This window comes from Dermacentor albipictus, chromosome 4, assembly GCF_038994185.2.
Source record: "Dermacentor albipictus isolate Rhodes 1998 colony chromosome 4, USDA_Dalb.pri_finalv2, whole genome shotgun sequence".
In the NCBI taxonomy this organism is placed as follows: Eukaryota; Metazoa; Arthropoda; class Arachnida; order Ixodida; family Ixodidae; genus Dermacentor; species Dermacentor albipictus.
The window spans coordinates 127,525,622-127,544,170 of NC_091824.1; the positions used below are offsets into that span (position 1 = coordinate 127,525,622).

General features: G+C 46.0%; 2 protein-coding genes across 8 annotated transcripts in view; one reads left to right on the forward strand and one right to left on the reverse strand.

Annotated features, from left to right (window-relative positions):
- LOC135899526 (glycine receptor subunit alpha-2-like) overlaps positions 1 to 9,536 on the reverse strand; it is an 82,673-nt gene extending 73,137 nt beyond the window's left edge. The window contains exon 1 of the mRNA XM_065428806.1: positions 9,065 to 9,536. Coding sequence (XP_065284878.1) covers positions 9,065 to 9,150 — 86 coding nt within the window. The 5' untranslated portion in view covers positions 9,151 to 9,536. The remainder of the gene's footprint in view (positions 1 to 9,064) is intronic.
- The window catches only part of LOC135899594 (uncharacterized), a 226,049-nt gene that overhangs the window by 149,556 nt on the left and 57,944 nt on the right, over positions 1 to 18,549 (forward strand). The gene's annotated exons all lie outside the window — the stretch shown is intronic.

Here is an 18,549-nt window from a genome sequence, read left to right on the forward strand (position 1 = left end):
AGCTGAATCTTCCTCTTAACGCAAGTTTTTCTAGCTAATCAGTGCTGCCAGCTCATATGGCATGCGAGGATTGAACACTGAGTTTATATACAGAATAGAATATCAGTTAACTGCAATAGCTTGAATGGAATTGCCCCCTAATTGGAACAACAGCCTTATGATTTGTTGGTTGCGCATTAAGGCAATGGCAAAAACAAAGCTTGTTAGAGGGGAGCACATTGTTCGAACTACTGGTAAACTTAACCAAAAATTTTACTGAAAATAAAAGCCAGCGGCCAATCTCAGCGGAAACCCGACAGGAAACGCTGTTAGCGCCTTTCCTTTTCATGTTCGTCGCAAGTTCTCTACGCAATCGCCAAGAGGGCTTTTGCTGGTGTTCATTAGCGCGAAGGTCAGTGTGGCTATATCCTGGTGATTGATTCCTATAGGGATTCTTTGAGCTGGCAATGTCGGTGAACGGTGAGTTTGCCTAGCCTTTCCGACTGCGGCAAAGAAGCGCCCCGCAAAATGCGCTCACGCTGGAGACGGAGATTAAAGTTATCGATAACTTCGAGAATGGTTGCTTGATTAGAAAAGCTATTCTTGTTTTCTTCTTTACTAAATATCTCCTTTTCTCATTTTTTATTTAGGTTTCGTGTTTTCTAATTCTGGTCAGCGCCTGTGTGTAAGTAAGAATTTTGTCAAAAGAACTTTTAAAGTCAGATCCGCCGCACCTGCTATCTGCTGTTGACAACTAATTATCTGCCCCGTAGAAAAAAGCATCGTCAGTACTCTTGAGCTCAACTTCTAGTTATATGACACTACTGATAAACGGAGCCTATTTCCATGGTCCCTTGAGTTTCCGTTTAACGAGAGTTCACTTTATGCCAGTTGCGCGTCAAGAAGCAGGTCAACCTACTTCAACCGATTCCGCTTGCAAGTGTCCTATTTTAGCGTTATTCGCATGTAGAAACTATTCAAAAAGAACATGTGAGCGTACCAACAAAATAAATGTAGTCTAATAATTGGGTCGCTTAAAAAAAGTTGTTTTTGCTGAAATTTCTAACGACCTTATTATGTTATTCTATTGAAGGTAATATCCAATTCGGTAGCATAACTGTATTCAGTTTCGCTGCACATTTGCTGAGGCGGTGATGACAATGTTTGCAGTGTGCGACGGGCCCGTGGCGCTTTTGTACTATTTACCTTGAAATGTACATTCCTAAAGCAAATAGCCTAAAGCTCAGAGATTCTTTATAATTAAATTACTGACTTATCGATCAGGTCAGAGCAAGCTACTCCGGCTCCGCTTTATAGTGCAAAAAAAAAATGCTTTTTGTATTAGGTAAGAGATTGCCTTAGTGTATGTCAATAAACGTTCGGTAATGATGGAAACGTCAAACAACTGGCTGCCCTCGAAACGACAAGGTTATCTGGTCATACTATACTGCTTGCTGTAATGCTGAGGAAAGAACATTGGCGCTAGAAGAAAAAACAATAGCATAAAATCGGAGATAACGACATCACCTTCTCGCGGCGCGGTTATACCGCTACGTTTTGAAGGAATAATACGCGAATATCATGCGCCACCCTCTGGAGTGAGATTTGTCTGTGGACAGTAGACTGCGGTACAACGGCTTCTGCTGTTGTTCCAGCTTAGTTTTCTTCTGCTTAGTTGCCGTAAAGCCCGCGCCATTGTAAGCCCACAGCTGAGCATTCGACGACACTAAGAAGCACGTAAAGTAACTAAAGGGAACCTGACGTTCAATTTGCTCTTCATATAATATCGTTTCCCTTGTACGCACTGCATGACTTTCAGGTAAGTATAGAAATACAGTACCCATATCTCTGAAGGGGGCTGAATAAGTACAACAGAAAACAAAAGCGTTAACTGTGACAACTTGCAAACTCATCTCAGAGACTGATAGCTCCCATGTCCCTCGTCTTTTGACGTCTGGTTCGAAATGGGTGTTATCCAATTTGCACACCTACCTAGACACGAGATGCACTTTCCATGATTGTATTGTCCAGTCACATGTAGATAATCAAGCCCCTGCAGATTCAATATTGATGAAGGCAACACGACTGTTCCTCAGCTATATAATGGCTTCCTCTCGTCTTTATTACCTCGCACGCGCAATTCCCTCCAAGCACGAATTCAATTTAGAAATGAAGCCCTAAATCATGTGGAACGTCTTGATTGTCGCCATAAATACTGATCTCTACGGCACTTTTTCCACAAAGGTACCTCCACCCTCATCTCATACTGAAATCACGTTCGGGAAATGAAATATCCAGAGTTTCAGGCGGTTTTGGTATTTTTAAATATTTGCCCAGTCACAACTGCTGCTCTCAGACAGGGATATGGGATTAGCGTGTTCCTTTCACGTCGTTTTGCTCTTTCACCCTCGGGCTTTCTACACCTCACAGCGTCACTGAAAATAGTTCTGTCGATTGCCACCTGTCCATCACTTGCGTTGCTAAGACGATTCGTAAAACACTCAGCCGTCGCCCATAAAGCGTTCCTGACACATCGTCGCACATGTGGCTATTGTACTTTGTACTATGAGCACCTAAATGTGGAAGCGAAAGACAGAACGTCCGAACCCTGAGAGATGATTGGGGCTCAGTGTAATTGGCGGCTCATTGTATGAGAGCCGCACACTGCGACCAGTATGATGGGGTACAACAAATGAGAAAATGGTGTGAACATGAAAACTTTTCCAAGACATACAAGAACGAGTACATATATTGAACGCCACTAGATTACATTTAACACAGGCGCCCCGTTTTGATGTTGCCGTCTCACATTCATTCATTCCACTCTCTAGAAATAAAGGATAAAACGTGTCTCTAGTCCACAGTGTTCTTGTGGCCATACAGACGAAGATGTGCATCATCTTCTCCTCGAGTGCACTAAATACAATCCACAAAGAAGGGTACTGCAAGCAAATTTGTTGATATTAGACAGAAGACCTTTCACTCTAAAAAAAATACTTGGCCCATGGCCAACTGCAGACCTTCAAAAACGAGCGCTTCTTGCTCTGAAAAAGTTTTTAGAGGAGACCAACATTTTGGGAAAATATTAGGCATCAGATGATCCGAATGCGCTAAATGAGTAACATAAACGTTGTTCGTGATTCATAATTGGTTTATGAGGCGATCGCAACTTTTATGCAATATGTATAATTCTGTTCTGTACTTGCAGTGCATTACATGTGTTGAGTGTTATGACTGTTCTAAATTTCTGACTTTATATATGCGTACGTGGACTGGACTTATGCACAGAACTTTGCGACTCATATACTGTTGGACTGTATATTTTTTATTCATCCAGTGTTCTACTGAGTGCCATCTTTCGTGTCGCTATTCTCCCTTTTTACGCAAAAACTTGTTTTCCTTTGCCAAGTGACAAGGAGTAGCCGGTGCCACCATAAAGGCGCCAACCTCTCCTAACATTCATCTCAATAAAAAAAAAGGTTAAAAAAATAGCGATGGCGCAGTTTCCGGGTGGCGATGTAACGTATATGCGAGTTGAAGAGGGCGAGCAAATGACCCCCCTGCAGGATGCCTTCCACATAACACGGAGCTGGCGAGCCATCATTCATTCTATGGTGCAAGTGCAATAACGCGCGCCATACAGGCCATTTTTCACTGCAGTCACACATGTCACCAGCTATTCTTCTGCTCTCATCAGAGGCCCTATAATGCACAGTTGATCGCCGGCGTTGCTCATCTACCTCGCTTGATTACTACAAGCTGCATTGGCGCGATTACGCCGGGATCACTGCCACCATCGGCTCATGCACCACTGCAGTGAATTATCAGAACAGATATAGCTGAACAAATGTCGCGGTGCAACGCATTTCGCCTTAGCAGCCGTTTTCCCACATCGCGAGGAGGAGGAGGAAAAACGTTTATTGAGCTCTAGAAAATTTTATGAATTTCGCGGTGTCAGATGGTGTCTTCCATCTTCTTGGCAATGGCCGTCTGCCCCTAGTCCAGGGCTCCGCTGAATGCCGCTGCCAGCTGGGCCCGTCGGATCAGCCTTAGTTGGACGTCCTGACGGTCGCTGGAGAGCATTCCTTCCCATTGCTCCGCACTCGGGTTTGGTATTCTAGCGGAAGCGGAGGGCTATCGGACTAGGCGGTCCCACATCGCGATATTCCTCCTGGCTCATTTTGGGCCCAGGTCTTCTCTAGCAGTTCGTCTGATGCCTCTGTGAATATGACCACATGGATATCGTGCTGTAAAGCTGTGACAAAAATAACGTCATCGCTGGCTCAAACTTCAGTCGCTTATCTTCATTCAAGCAAAACTGGTGCTGCGAGATTTGCGTGGCACAATGCTTCCATATCTACACCTGTCTTTTTAACGCGATAGTGTTAAGGAGCACGTGCCGCAAAAGATACGGTGTCGGCGTCCTGCGTCAGTCTCGGGCGCCGGACGTCGTGTCGGCAAAATAATTTTCGAACCATCCATACCCAGGCTTTCCATGTGACGCAAGAAATGTACTGAATTGAATTTCTCAAGCTTAAACAGGTGGAAAAATCGTACACTACGAATTACACACCACCTACAGACATGATAGCTCTCGGATTGTAATTTGATTATATGTAACTTAGAAGGTTGATGGTTTCGGCTAGTTGGTTTTCCATATTAGATTGTGTGGGACAGCGCAAAGCAGGGACAAGGGACGCGAGAAAAAAAAAGGAGGATAAGCAATTACTGCGCTGCAGCGACTGCGCAAGCAGCAACTGCGTACCGAGGATCCGGCAGCCTACCAAGCCGTCATTTAATGGACCGTCAGGATTAACCCAGTGATAAACACCGGGACCGCACGTTTCAGCTTCACCGGTTAACCATCTGTACAGAATGCCTGGGCGGTGATTTCTTTTTTTTCGGGCACACATATAGGGTTGCGCTGGAATAGTTTTCGGCGTAAAGGCGACCGACAGACGAACGTGCGGACGAATCGGCTAGCCATATATATACAGCTTCGCTGTAAAAGAAAGAAAGAAAGAAAGAAAGAAAGAAAGAAAGAAAGAAAGAAAGAAAGAAAGAAAGAAAGAAAGAAAGAAAGAAAGAAAGAAAGAAAGAAAGAAAGAAAGAAAGAAAGAAAGAAAGAAAGAAAGAAAGAAAGAAACAAAGAAATAAAGAAAGAAAGAACCTGCAGGTTCGGCGTCACGTAAGCACCCCAACTTCAGCAAGGCAGCCTGCGTTTATAGGCTAATGCAATAGGTTGGCCTATGCAGAAACCTAAACTTATTGAATATTTCCAGTGCTCTTGTGTGCATATGTCTTTGCGAACATTCTTCAAACGACAAGGATTTTTTTTTTTTTTAGCTGGAACTACTGACAACCACTTAGATTACTTTGACAGCATAGTTGACAGAGCTACACGGTAAAGTAGAAACTCGAGCTTGTTGCGTGCACGAAAGAAAAAGAGCATTGACAAGCAAACCGCCACAGAGTCAAAGCTGCGGCTGCGTCTGCGCCTCGGTACCTCTTTTTCTTTGGTGTGCGTTCTTTTGCATTCTCTATGGAGTACAAGACCCGTACAGAAGTTGGGCCCATTACTACGGAACAGAGCGATTCACTTACGAAGGTTGGTAATGAACTTAGGCAGACATGCGTAACGGTTGAGTAAATAGCATTCGCCAACGGCCACGACGCTACAATGGGCACTCAGTCTACCAAGTCTGCACAAATAATACATAGGCTGGTCCAAGAGGAGCACTCTGCTATGCAAGCACTAAACTTAGATAGCTGGTAGCGCAAACAAAAAGTGACCGCCGAGTTACTGGTGTGGCGCCATGCTAGCAAGATTGTTTTCTTGGGTTCAGAAGGTATATCATATTCAAAGGGCTTATTATACAGCAGACTGCATTGTAGTGCCACATAGTGGGTTACTGTGCGCTTTTATTCCGTTTCTTTGCTAAACACCAGATGGTTTAGGCAGTAAAACAATGATATCGGGGATGGTGGCATTATTATGCGTGTAAAAAAGTGTGTAAGTGATAAGAGGCGTCCGTCCATATAAATTTGGTGGCAAGTAATGTGTCAAAAAACGACAGACACTTTCTTTGTCGATCACGTACTGTCCCTACTTATTCATGTCGATCAGTGGTGTAAGAAAGTAAGTTTTCAAGTACAGCGCGACTTATTAGGCTCTGTAGGGGTTCTTTAGAACACGGCAGTCAAGACAGACTGTCTTCCAGTTGTTTGAACATGACGCAATTAGAATAAAATTTGTCTCTGTCTAGCCATAATGCTGTACTTTGCTTCACAGCTAATGGTTCAAAGAAAGTCTGACGGAAAAGCGACGGCAGTACAACGGCACGTTCACCGGTACCCGTTGTGTCGCAGTAAAGCACACATGCTTGTAGAGTTTAACAATAACCTATGAATAGCGCATTTAATCTTAATACTTTCAGTTTAATCTGTTGTTGGGACAAATTTTGGGTAGAACTCATTTACGATTACTATTCAAGTATGTGAATAGCCAAAAAACATCTTGTATGACGCGTGTACTGTAGCGAGGCGCTCCCCTCGCTCGTCTCTCTGGACATTATGCGCTATCTAGCGGCGCCACCGGAAAGTCCACGGAAAGTCTTATGCATGGCCTCTGAGATTGTGTAACCTCTGCGATTGCTCAGGTGGCGCTGCGTTGGTGCGCCGGCGCGTATGAGCCGTGCACTACAGCCAGGCTCTTCTCTCGTGCTTCGCTCTGGACATGCTGTGCCCTCTAGCAGCGCACCCGCCAAATCCGGGCGTGACCTCTGAGATACGTAGCACCCCGCTGCGTGCGAACTCTGAGAAACGCTTCAATACCGCGGGCATTCGTGGGGCGCTGCGCTAGAGCATGAGGCTGCTTGCACTTGAGGAACCCCTGTGACGCGAGTTTGGCTTCACCCATCACCGGAGAAATCTTAAATGATTTGTTTTTTTTTGCTTGTTTGTTTTTTCGATTGGAGAACGCCGAACCAGGTTAGGTCGCCATTTTTAGACTGCAATATCTTCCGGATCAGCCCCCATTTTAAGCCTGCACTATCTTTGGTATCGGCCTATGTTTTAGGTCAAACAGTTGGATAGCCGGAAAGAAAAGTGGCCTCAATAAAATAAAGAGAACTTACCTAGGCCGTCTTCCAAAGGCATGAAATTTTCTTCACATCGCGCCCAATGGTTATGGTAATATTCGTTGTCCGTTGTACAAGCGAAATGTGGATGAACAGATCTTGCAAAAAATTATGCTACATTAATGTGTAAGAATGAACAGCGCTAAAGCAGTGCATACGGGTACAAATGCTTTGAAGAATTTCTATTTTTTCTAGCTTTGTAGGGATCCTCCACCCCGTCTCAAGTACACCCATGCACGTGATATTATCGGCAACTTACAGAGGGTCCGGTTGTCTGAAACTCATTTATATTCTTTCAGAACCACGTGTACACAAATTCTGTTGCAGTAGACGCTTGCAAGAATGGGTGGTTGTCATCATCACAAGCTGGCCAGATATGTTCACGATTTTGTTTTATGACCGGTAACGAAACCAGGCGCTGGCGATGCTGCCGTATTCTACTCCTCTCTTGAACTTTGATTTCTAGTCTGGGTAACATGGGAGAACAATACCCTCTTCGACGCACAGACGTTCGGGAATGGGGCAGTTTGACAAGAAAATTTTATGTTTGTTCTTTTTTGTTACGGCCCTCCGGCACCTTAGCATAAATTCGAGTAATTAACTTCTTCCTCTACTAGGCGTTTTTGTTTCATGTCTCCTTCGCGCTCCAATTAAACACCAAAGCCTGTGGAAGCTTATCCAGCGTACAAATCTAAATATTTATACATATCATGTCACATGTTGAGATATTATGACATATCATATCATGAGACTGAAATAATCAGAAGAATAGGAATGGGCTGGGGTGCGTTTGGCAGGCATTTTCAGATCACGAACGGCAGTGTTGCCATTATCCCTCAAGATGAAAGCGTATAATCACTGTTTCTTACCAGTACTCACCTACGGCGAAGAAACCTGGATGCTTACGAAAAGGGTTCTACTAAAATTGAGGACGACACACCGAGCTGCTGAAGGAAGAATGAAGGGGGTAACGTTAAGGGATAAGAAGACAGCAGATTGAGTGAGGGAACACACGCGAGTTAATGACATCTTAGTTGAAATCAAGAAAAAGAAATGGGCATTGGCAGGGCATGTAATGAGGAGAGAAGATAACCGATGGTCATTAAAGGTTACGGACTGGATTCCACGAGAAGGGAAGCGTAACAGGGGACGGGAGAAAGTTAGGTGGGCTAATGAGATTAAGAAGTTTTCAGGGACAACATGGCCACATTTAGCACATAATCGCGGTAGCTGGAGAAGTATGGGAAAGGCCTTTGCCCTGCAGTGGGCGAAGCCAGGCTGATGATGATGATGACCATGTCACGTGTTGTGATATCATGACTTTCATACTTTAACGAATGTACATTGAATTGGATTCTGGAGTTTTACGTGCGAAAACACCGATTTGATTACGAAACACGCCGTAGTGGGGAAGTCTGCATTAATTTTAACCATCAGGGGATCTTTAACGTGCCTCCACTGCACAGGACGTGGGCGCTTTTCTATTTGTCCACCACCGATATGCATCCGCCGCAGCTCGGATTTGATCCCGCGACCTCGTGCTTAGGAGCGCAACACCATAGCCGCTAAGCTACCACAGCGGGTAACGAAGGTAGATGCATGTTCATTATTACCGCCTAATAAAGATAATGTAATGTCAATGTCAACTGCTTGCGGGCCTATATCAAACTATCGCACTCGTAAAGACGTGTTTCTCCCTGACAATAAAAAACAGGGGGTATTATTTTCGGTGCATGACAGGATGGGCCTAGCTATGCACATGCGGGTCCTGGCTAAGCTTGGTGATGAACGCCTGGGCCGGGGTTGGCCTCGGCCTGAGAAATCAGGCCCATGCAGTGCTCTAGGACACGGTTGGTCTACGCTTGACCTTGATGAAGCCACAGGTGCCGCGTAAAAGAATACCAGCTTGCGAAGGTTCTGAAGAGTTGCTTCGTCGCAAGACTCACCTCTGCCCCAGAGAAGCCGGCACTGTCAGCAGCAAGAGCATCGCCAGGACGCGATGCGCCGACGACAGCGGGTTCGGCGGTGTCATGCGCCCGGTTGCGTAACGCGGCAGGTGCACCGCAGGCGGAGGCACGAAATGAATGAAACGTAGAGGCGACGCCGGCTGTCACGCCACGTGATCACGTCGCGGCGTGAAAGGAGAGAGAGTGCCGACCGGTCCGCCGCAGTGAGCGACGATGACGACGGGGAAGATGCTGGAGGCGCGGGGTGGCCCAGGAACGCGGCGGCGCGGCACGGGCGAGCACGCGGCCAGCCCACTCTACGGAGAGAGTGACGACGCTATAAGGCGTCCGCGCGAGCCAGCGCACGGCCGCCGCGTGTTCGGGACGCGACAGGAACGGCCGTGGCTCGGCATCCCCACGAGTTCGAGCGCGCCCGTGCCACGCGCCGCGCTGCTCCCCATCCTCCGCTTCCTCCTCGCCCTCTCGTCTCGCGGGCCTCTCGGGGGCGCTCTCTTCTGTCTTTCCTCCTTGCCCTTCTGTTCGGGCATCTCTCGCTCGTTGCCTGCAGGAGCGCATGCGCCCTGCGCTCGTCCGGAGCGTGAGGCCACTAACACGAGAATTTAAAGAAAGAAAAAAGCAAAATAAAGGCGGAGCTCCAGACGGAGAATGCTATCTGGAGGCAAAGCTCGGCGCTCTCGGTCTTGCTCTTCGATTCCCCACCGGCTCTGCCGCGTACTCGCGTCTTAGCAGGTCACTCTGTCGGGTTGTTCATTTTTTTCTGTCCCTCTCACTCTCTCGCTATCTCCCGATTAACATTCTCCCGGCTTTAGGACTGCCTGCACTGCCTTCCTTCTCAGTAACTCCACAACTATTTACTTCGTCTCCTATACCCACCACTCCCTTAGTATTCACGCATTCCACGTCTTGTACGCGAGCGCGTCGACAATAGATGATGATTACGAGCTCCCTGCAGAACATCGTAGCAGATTCAGCTTAGTTAATGACACTCTTACTGAGTGCTTACGCGTGCTCCATCTCATGAATCGTGCTTTCTGCCTCGCCTTCAAAGCTTTATTGGCTGCGCAGCTTTGAACGAACGCCGCGGGAGACTTCGGAAACCTTTCTGCTGCTTCAATGTATAGCCACTTCCCCACAACTACGTGCGCTCACATGTGGTGTCCTAGCACAGCATGGTTAGAGTCCATAGTCGAGTTCCAAGCATGTTGCTTTATTGTAACAGAAGGTAGCGCAAAAAAATCGCATTCTCATAGGAGGGTACGAAGGAGAAGCGCAAACTCGCACTGTTCTTTCCCAGGCAAGGGCCGCTAAATAGGGGAGAAATGCATGACACAAAGAATACATGCTCGAAAAATGGGCTATCACAACGGTTTCTACACGTCCTGTCCCTCCAAAGCACAGGTTTGCCCCCAAACGGATAGCCGGCACAATCATACCCTTTCTTTGTTATTAACTGCACAAATCCCGAAGATCATGTCACATAAAAAAAATAAAAACGATTGTGTCACATTTATTTCTGGTCTTGTAGGTTATATTATTACAGAGGAAACAGTGAAATAACAATTAAGTAGGAAAAATAATTATTACGCTAAATACTTATTTAGCAATTGATTTGCTGGTCTACCCACAACCTAAAACTCTCTAGAGCATATAAAAAACTGTAGTGTGGGTTCTGAGTTTGGTTTCTACCAGCTAAATTTGAGCCTTTGGATATCAAGTTCAGCGTGGCAAAACGTATACTTCGGGCATTGTGGGGTTAAAAAGCTTCTAATATCTGTCATGCGTTCGTGTTTCTACTTCTACAGAGAATCTTTATCTCGTTAGGTCTGGAATCCCAAGGGCATGAATCACAACGCTCACCTAAATAAGCCTTCGCTTTCTGCTTAATATTCGGCAAATGTTCCCTCTGCCTATATTTAATGCGGAGTCCATTTCAGCCTATATATACCTAACCAGACGTAAGTGGTACACCGAATGGTAGCTTAAGCGGTGCTTCCGCTTGGCCCTCAAAGATTCGTGCTAAAATTTCATGACAAACGTTGCCGCAGTCGAGGCGCAGTATGTGCGGGCCGTCAAATTAAGCGCACTGAAGTAAGAGCGGTGCCAAAGAGCCTCTATTTAGGAATTTATGAAAGGGGGTTTTCAGATGCACACCGTAGTCAGCATTGCCATTTATTTTTCTATATTTCTTCACTACGAAAAGAAAAAGAAACAGTGGTGTGCATTCTTCCTTCAGTTTAGATCACCTTACAATTTGAGCACATTGGCTCTTGAAGTAATTTATTTTACGAAACATATAGAGAGTGCCGTTCCTCCTTCTTTAGGGGAGGATAATGGTCCTCTACAAGACTGATAGACAGACAGACAGAGAGAGAGATGTCTTTAATAAAAAGCTGCAAATTGTTAAGTCTCAACTCCACAAAAGCGTTAATTGGAATTTTACCACAAGGCAAACACCCGCCAATCCATCAGCGCCTATACAGACCTCAACGCAGCGTGGAAATCGACTCTGAACGGGTCCCAAAAAAGGTCATCATCCCACAATTACCTGGCAGCCTGAGCTAAGGATGAAAAAATATGGCGGGGGGGGGGGGGGAACAGCGACGATGACCTGGGAGTCGAAGTTTGCTTTCTTGCCCCATATTCCAAACCATGGGGCTTCGGAAACGGAGTTACTGCGGAGTGTTGCGAGCATGGGCGTAGTATCGCAACGGAGTCGGCCATTGTGATTAGCTGCTGGACAGTCTTCCGGTTCCCTATGTAAGCTCACCTAGGGAAGACGACGGTATTAAAGGCGGATACTCTTTGAGCAGGGGGACAGAGGGTCCTGATGTGAACTGAGACGTTTAACCTTGCTCCTGCATGGAGTGGGCTTCATTAACTGGAGCCGTGTAACTAAACTAATTAACGCTCGTTTTCTTCAACCTGACCTAGAAGTCGATGGGATTGGTGGATTCCTTGCCCTAACACCACCTTAAGCCGAATCAAGATTCACTGAGAACCCTAAGTAATAAAGTATCTGCATTACTTGTAGACATATGTAATTGTAAGAGTGCAGAAACAACGCTAGCGACTACTGTCCCTTTCAGGAAGCTTATCACAACAAGAAATAACATATCCTGACCAGGAAACGACAAACATTTCAACAAAGCTACATCCCGCAAGGGCACTGTCCTAACGTGCAGTGCCCTTTGGCAATATGCGGTAGAAAGAACGGACGATACAGGCTTTAAACAAACAAAGGAACATTCCGTTCGACGTACAATACACCAAAATGTGATAGAGATATGGTATGGTGCTCATTATTCTCTGTCCACGTATACGCACCCTTCCCCTCTCCCTCATGAATATATATATATATATATATTTGAGAGAAAAATACGTTTCTCGATCCGGGCAAATATATACGGTGAAGTAGGCGCGCGCATGCAGCGATTTATTTACGTTTCAGCCGGGGTCCGGCCTTCATCATGATGAACGGAGCCCGGCCCGGATATGTACAAATATATATATCTATATGTATAGATATATATATATATATATATATATATATATATATATATATATATATATATATATATATATATATATATATATATATATATATATAAGGAATGTTCAGACAATCAGCATTATATCATCACGTTTGGTGACAGCTAATAAACTAACGCTGCCAAAAATGTGATTTATGAACGCAAATCATTATCGCGTGAATCTGTGAGTAGATATACAAGCAACGCTGAAATCGCAACAATAGCGGTGATTACCGTCGTTTATCGTCCCATCTAATCACAGGGGTCGAGTTTCTCACCGATCTATGCATACCTAACCATACATTCCAGATTAATCACTGGTACTCGGGCCGTACATCCCGAATCTGAAGTCAACCACAAATGTTTACGGACCGGTGGATCTGGTAAAACGCTGAGTTTCTGGGCAGGGGTGCTCCGCTGGATGCGCCATATTTGGCGAAACTTGAGATCTTCACGAGCTCTGGTGACGCCCCAGGATGAAAAAAACTAATGGTACCAAGACAAAGCTTGTCCCTTGGTGCGCCTCCTGTTTCACTGATTTATCTAGATTCACTCTAGGTGGCCACCATCACTTGGGCGTTGCCTTATAGATGGTCGAAAAACTGGGGTCGCATGATCATACCGTCGGTGCATGGTCGGGGCCTTCTATCACTTGTTTGTCGTTTCACCGAATGAATTACATGCAAGAACAAGTTACAAAATAAATCCATTCAGTACAATATTATTAGTCACTTCAATCTGTTTGTGAGCATTTTAAACTTTACAAGATGTGCACTGAATGTATATTCGACTAATTTGTAATTATTTACATCTTGCGTCATGTCTCGAGAGAAGGCTGCCCCTCCTCTTTCTTGTGGATTGGATTGGCGTGGCTCGCTCCGTGCTTGCGCTCACATTTCCGAGCACAAATTGTGTGCGCCTGGTTTTCGCACGGGGCTTTCAACAGATCACTCGCTGCTCCTTCTCTTTCCTCTGGATTGAATTGGTACGGCTAGCTAAGTGCTTGCGCTCGTATTTTCGAGCCCGGATTGATGCGCGCCTGGCCTGCGCACTGGGCTTAGACCACATTGCTCGTTGCTCGCGCTAAAGTAAGGCAGCGAGACGGAGACCGCGTCTGCCAGTGCAGAAGTGGCTTTCCGCGCGCTTACCGTGTAAGCATGCAGGAATGCCTGGAAACTCTCATAGATGCAAATGGTAAAAATACTGCGCTTTCTTTTCTGTGAATTTGTGATGCACCTTCATACTGGCTAGCGCCGAGCGATCCATAGCTTCTAACAAATGCAAGAGTCTTTGCAGCGTACATGGCCGTTAAGTAACTGACGCCACATCCATGTCAGGTCGGAGTCCAGCAGGGGTGCAGTTACCCTATATCCGCCGCTCAGGAGGTGGCGCTTCACTTTTTGACAATAACTTTATATTTCGAGCGTGTGAGCGCCCGTGATGGAGTCCCCAAGGTTCAAGCTGTGGTTGACTGTCTCCCAATGCAGACTGAGGCGCCCCTTTAGCATCCACTAAATTTGGGATGCAGTTGTATGCGGCCCATTCGACAGTGTGAATAATGGTCCCTGGTTGAACATTGGCTGCAGTAATCGAGCTTAGCGTCGCCGCGACTCACCGGTCGACCTTGAAAAGTCGTAACTCACCTGTGCAAATGTGCAAACCTGCAACGCCGCCCAAATTTTGGCGGCTCCTCAAAACGTTGTCGCCCGTCATCAGATGGCCTCGATTGTACTTTCGCTTGCCGCGACGAAGGAACTCGTCAATTTGTGCTATCGTACCGCGGCCTTTGAGTGGAGGTCGCGACAGCAGCTCGTCCTGCACCTAATCACGCATGACGGCGGACTCCGACCGAGGACACAATTGTCGCCGGTCATCTCCTTCAACAGCCACACCTCTACACTTTTGCTCAGGCATTACCTACGAGCCAAGTCATGTGGCACCTGGAGAGCCGCACGGCCGAGGTGGTCCGAAGTAACATCCTTCTCCGTGCAGTGAAGCGGTACCGTGTAACTTGCTACAACTGCTTTCGGCACCTGTTGCACCGGAAGGCAGCCCGGCGTCCACTCTAAGTCTTCTGATATAATCTGACGCTTCGCCTGCGATGAGACAGGATGCTGCTACTGCCGTCGCCACGCTCTCGAGTTCAACTCGGGAGCGTTTCGCCATGTACGATTTTGGTACGAGTTCGCCTATCAATTGAAACCGTATGTCACGCCCTACGCCAGGCAAGTAACCCTCGGGAATGAACAAACCCCACTGTTGGCCCGCGCCCCACTTATTTTTCGGCAATAGTGACGCGGTGCTCAGCTGAGAGGCATCAACAGGCTTGACCACCGAAATGAAACACACACAACACAGTGTCATCGGTGATGTACTGAGCAACACTATCAGTGAAGCGCCTGCGGCGAGCAGCCATGCCTCGGCGCTGCGTTGCCATACCCCTAATGAATAGGGAATGGTCTGATCATGATCAAGGCATACTTTATCAAGAATAGCACTGCAGCACCCTTGGCGGCAGTTCACTGTATGAACGCTTTCACGCGTACGACCCTGTACAATGTATCCGCTTGTAAGGTGTCGCCTCACTGTCACCACTCGCGGCAAAAAGTGCAAACTTTAATCATTCGCTCGATATTCGTCTGTCGTCAGAAATTTATGGTATTCAAGACGAAAAACAGATACTTTATAAAAGATTTTTTTTTGTTAATTTGGTTGTTTTATTTTAACGTATTCGATTTAGGGAAAGTCTAGGTGCCAGAATGCGCCGCACGGTGGGTGGCCTGTTAGCACTCAACGGAGGATAAAACGATAATACCCGAAAGAGGAGGCATACCCTCGGCGCACCCCAGACAGGCGGGGCAAGCGGCTCATGGCAAGTGTGCAGATATACAGCTGGACAGTCACGGTATTGCTAAATTGCGATAATACGTTGGTAGCAATACGCGGTCTGGCGCGTTTCGTTGCACAGCCTTCTGTGCTTGAAATGCGGAGGGAGTGTGCCGCGTAGGGTGCGCTCATCTTATCATATGCGGATTTTTCTCGACATTCTTTTCCTGCCGTTCTTGCACGTTCGGCCGTAATATTTCCACAGCCACAGATAGAACAAACAGCATTTGTTATTTTCTCCACGAGGCAGAACTGAGCTTTACGACTGTATATCATGTCACACGCCGTCTCTGACGCACTACTTTTGATTACCTCCTCCTCAAATTTAGTCCAAGTATTAGCTTGTAATGTACTGTGTAGGAGCGACATCCTAAATTTGAACTCTCGGTTGGCGCGTTGTTCTTTTGTTACTCTCGATAACACATTTTGTTCAAACTTCTTTTGCAGAGATTACGTATTTTCCATCATTTTTATCTCTCACATTTCCGTTTAGTATTTCGTTTCCGGTCTCCTGCGCTAAATTATTGGAATTGCTCATTCCAGCACCGTTGTAAAAGATACAAATTCTGCGCCTCGTGTTGTACAATTTTCTTTTCTTTCTTTATTTTCTTGCAGTGACAGGGACCTCAACTTCTCGTAATGGATCTTTGTTTTGTTTTCGAAGGGACGGATGATTGGGCTAGTGGATATTTTATTATTGGGAAACTAAAGCGCTGGCACAATGAGACACGAACAAGATGACGGCTAGAAGCGCTCAGTTAGAAATGAATTTTTATTACCAGCAAGGAAAAATGTATACAGACATACTGTGCATGTCACGCGAGCTAAAAAGAACTAACAACAAAGATGTGTGTGCCTTACAACAATCAATCTCGTTGAAATTTTCATCATAATGTGACAAGGACGGCTGGCTCACGGATAGAGCGTCATTCTTGGTTGCCGAGATCTCTCGCTTGGTCTTGTCAGGGTGTTTGTGTCTCCTCCTGTTTCTGTCTCGTCGTGCCAATGCTCTGGTTTCCTATAAATTTGTTGGTTTCGGGCTGCCTAAGTGCGCTAGGCTCAGGCAAAGCCGCTCTCTCTGCATTGCTTTAAATTGTCTGTCTGTTATCTCTCTTAAATATTTATCAAACAATGCGTATTTTAGGCGTTCCTCCAGCAGCAAGCCATCCCGGCATCGTGAATATGTGAGTTAATAACAGTTTCAGCAGTTCTTAAAGGACATTGCCGAAGAAGAGTTTCGTATTAACAACTGGACGCATCGTGTATCGATCTACACACGTGATATCTTGTGCCGACACTGGTGTACCCTGATGCTGCAACGGGTTCCTTTCTACGTCACTCCTATTTCGGCACCTAGAGAGCTTGTTGGCTTTCGCTCTCGAAAATGAGAAACAACAAACAAGACACGGCAGCAATTAAAGATTACATCTTTGCGATGGGAGCAAATTACGTACAGATCTCTCCTGACTGTACTAAATAAAACAATTGCTGGATCTATATTGGTTCCCATTTTTCTGCTTAATTTTTTTCTTGTATAACCGTATCCGAAGGTGTGCAAGCACAACTCGTCGTTCCTGTTTGTTTTGCTTCTTTGGGACTTGCTGCTGTGCAATCCAAGCACGTACATTACTGGAAGATCCGCGTTTCAGTTCTTCATAAACATTGAAGTGCTTTTTTTCCTACTACGTCCTTCTTGTGCATATTCTCGCACTTCTCTACGGTTTGCAATGTCTTTGTATGCATTTAAAGACTACAGTTTCCTAAGTCCTTTTATTTTTACACGTACTATAGCCATCAGTATAATCTTCCACACAGCTTAAACAGATGTTGCTTAGCCATGCATATTGTTGTAATTGCACATGAACGAGGATTGATTTACTTACATTATTTAATTAATCCCTCAAATTAATTACATTACCCCTCATTGCCTTGAGCAAATGGTAGGTTATTATATTAATGATACTTAACCGCTTCCTGATTTAAAATTTTCGGATGAGCTATCTGAGTGGTAGAAGCAACAATCCAAAAATTTCATTTAAAATATCAGTGCCTTTCCACGCTGTGAAGAAGGATGACCAGTGAAGCTGTGTATGTGGGCCCCTAATGGCGAACTGCACCGGCATTTCACTATGTTCGAGATTGACCCACACATGGAAAGAACTTAACGCCTGCTTCACCTCCGCCGGAGGCCGGCACGGCATCGCACTATCTTCGGGATCGGCCCACGTATGTGGAGTGCTTAACGCCTGCTTCACCTCCGCCGCGGGTCGGCATGGCATCGCACTATCTTCGGGATCGGCCCACGTATAGGGAGTGCTTAACGCCTTCTTCACCTCCGCCACGGGTCGGCACGGTATCGCACTATCTTCGGGATCGGCGCACGTAAGGCGAATTTAGTGTCTACACACCAATATGATCCTGGCGTAACTAGCCCTTAACAGATTCGCTGTAAAAAGTTCTGCATAGCCAGCTCTATAGCATCAGGAGCGAAAGTGAAACACCATCATATTTACGTCCAAACTTCGACCAAGGCGACAAAAATGATGTTACTCAAGCTTGCTTAAACGCAGAAAAATTAGGCAGAACTAGTCTCACGATGAAAGATGACGTTCATTTGAATAGCACTGAACGAGTGCAGCGACACACCGTATTTCCAACACCGAAATGTTTATGAAGGCAGGCTCCTCTGTCGCGATTCCCTCTACACATGCCGCGCCCTTAGCGACGTCACCATAAATTCAGGAGATGGCGCATGTTCGATCCTGCAAAGCATGGGAGAGATTTAAAGGATCGCTTTTGTCTTTGTAGAGCGTTACATTCCATGGGGCATACAACCAATTACGCAAGTTCACATAAAACTGGTTCATTGAAGAGCGGCACATTTCTACTGACACGTGCCCCGTTAATTCCAGTCAACATCAAGGAAGGAAGGAAGGAAGGAAGAAAAACAAGAGATGAAGGGCAGAGATGTCAACCAGATTAAGTGTCTGGTAGGCTGCTCTGCACAGGGGTATTGGGTAATGGTAGAAAAGATAACAAAACAAGATT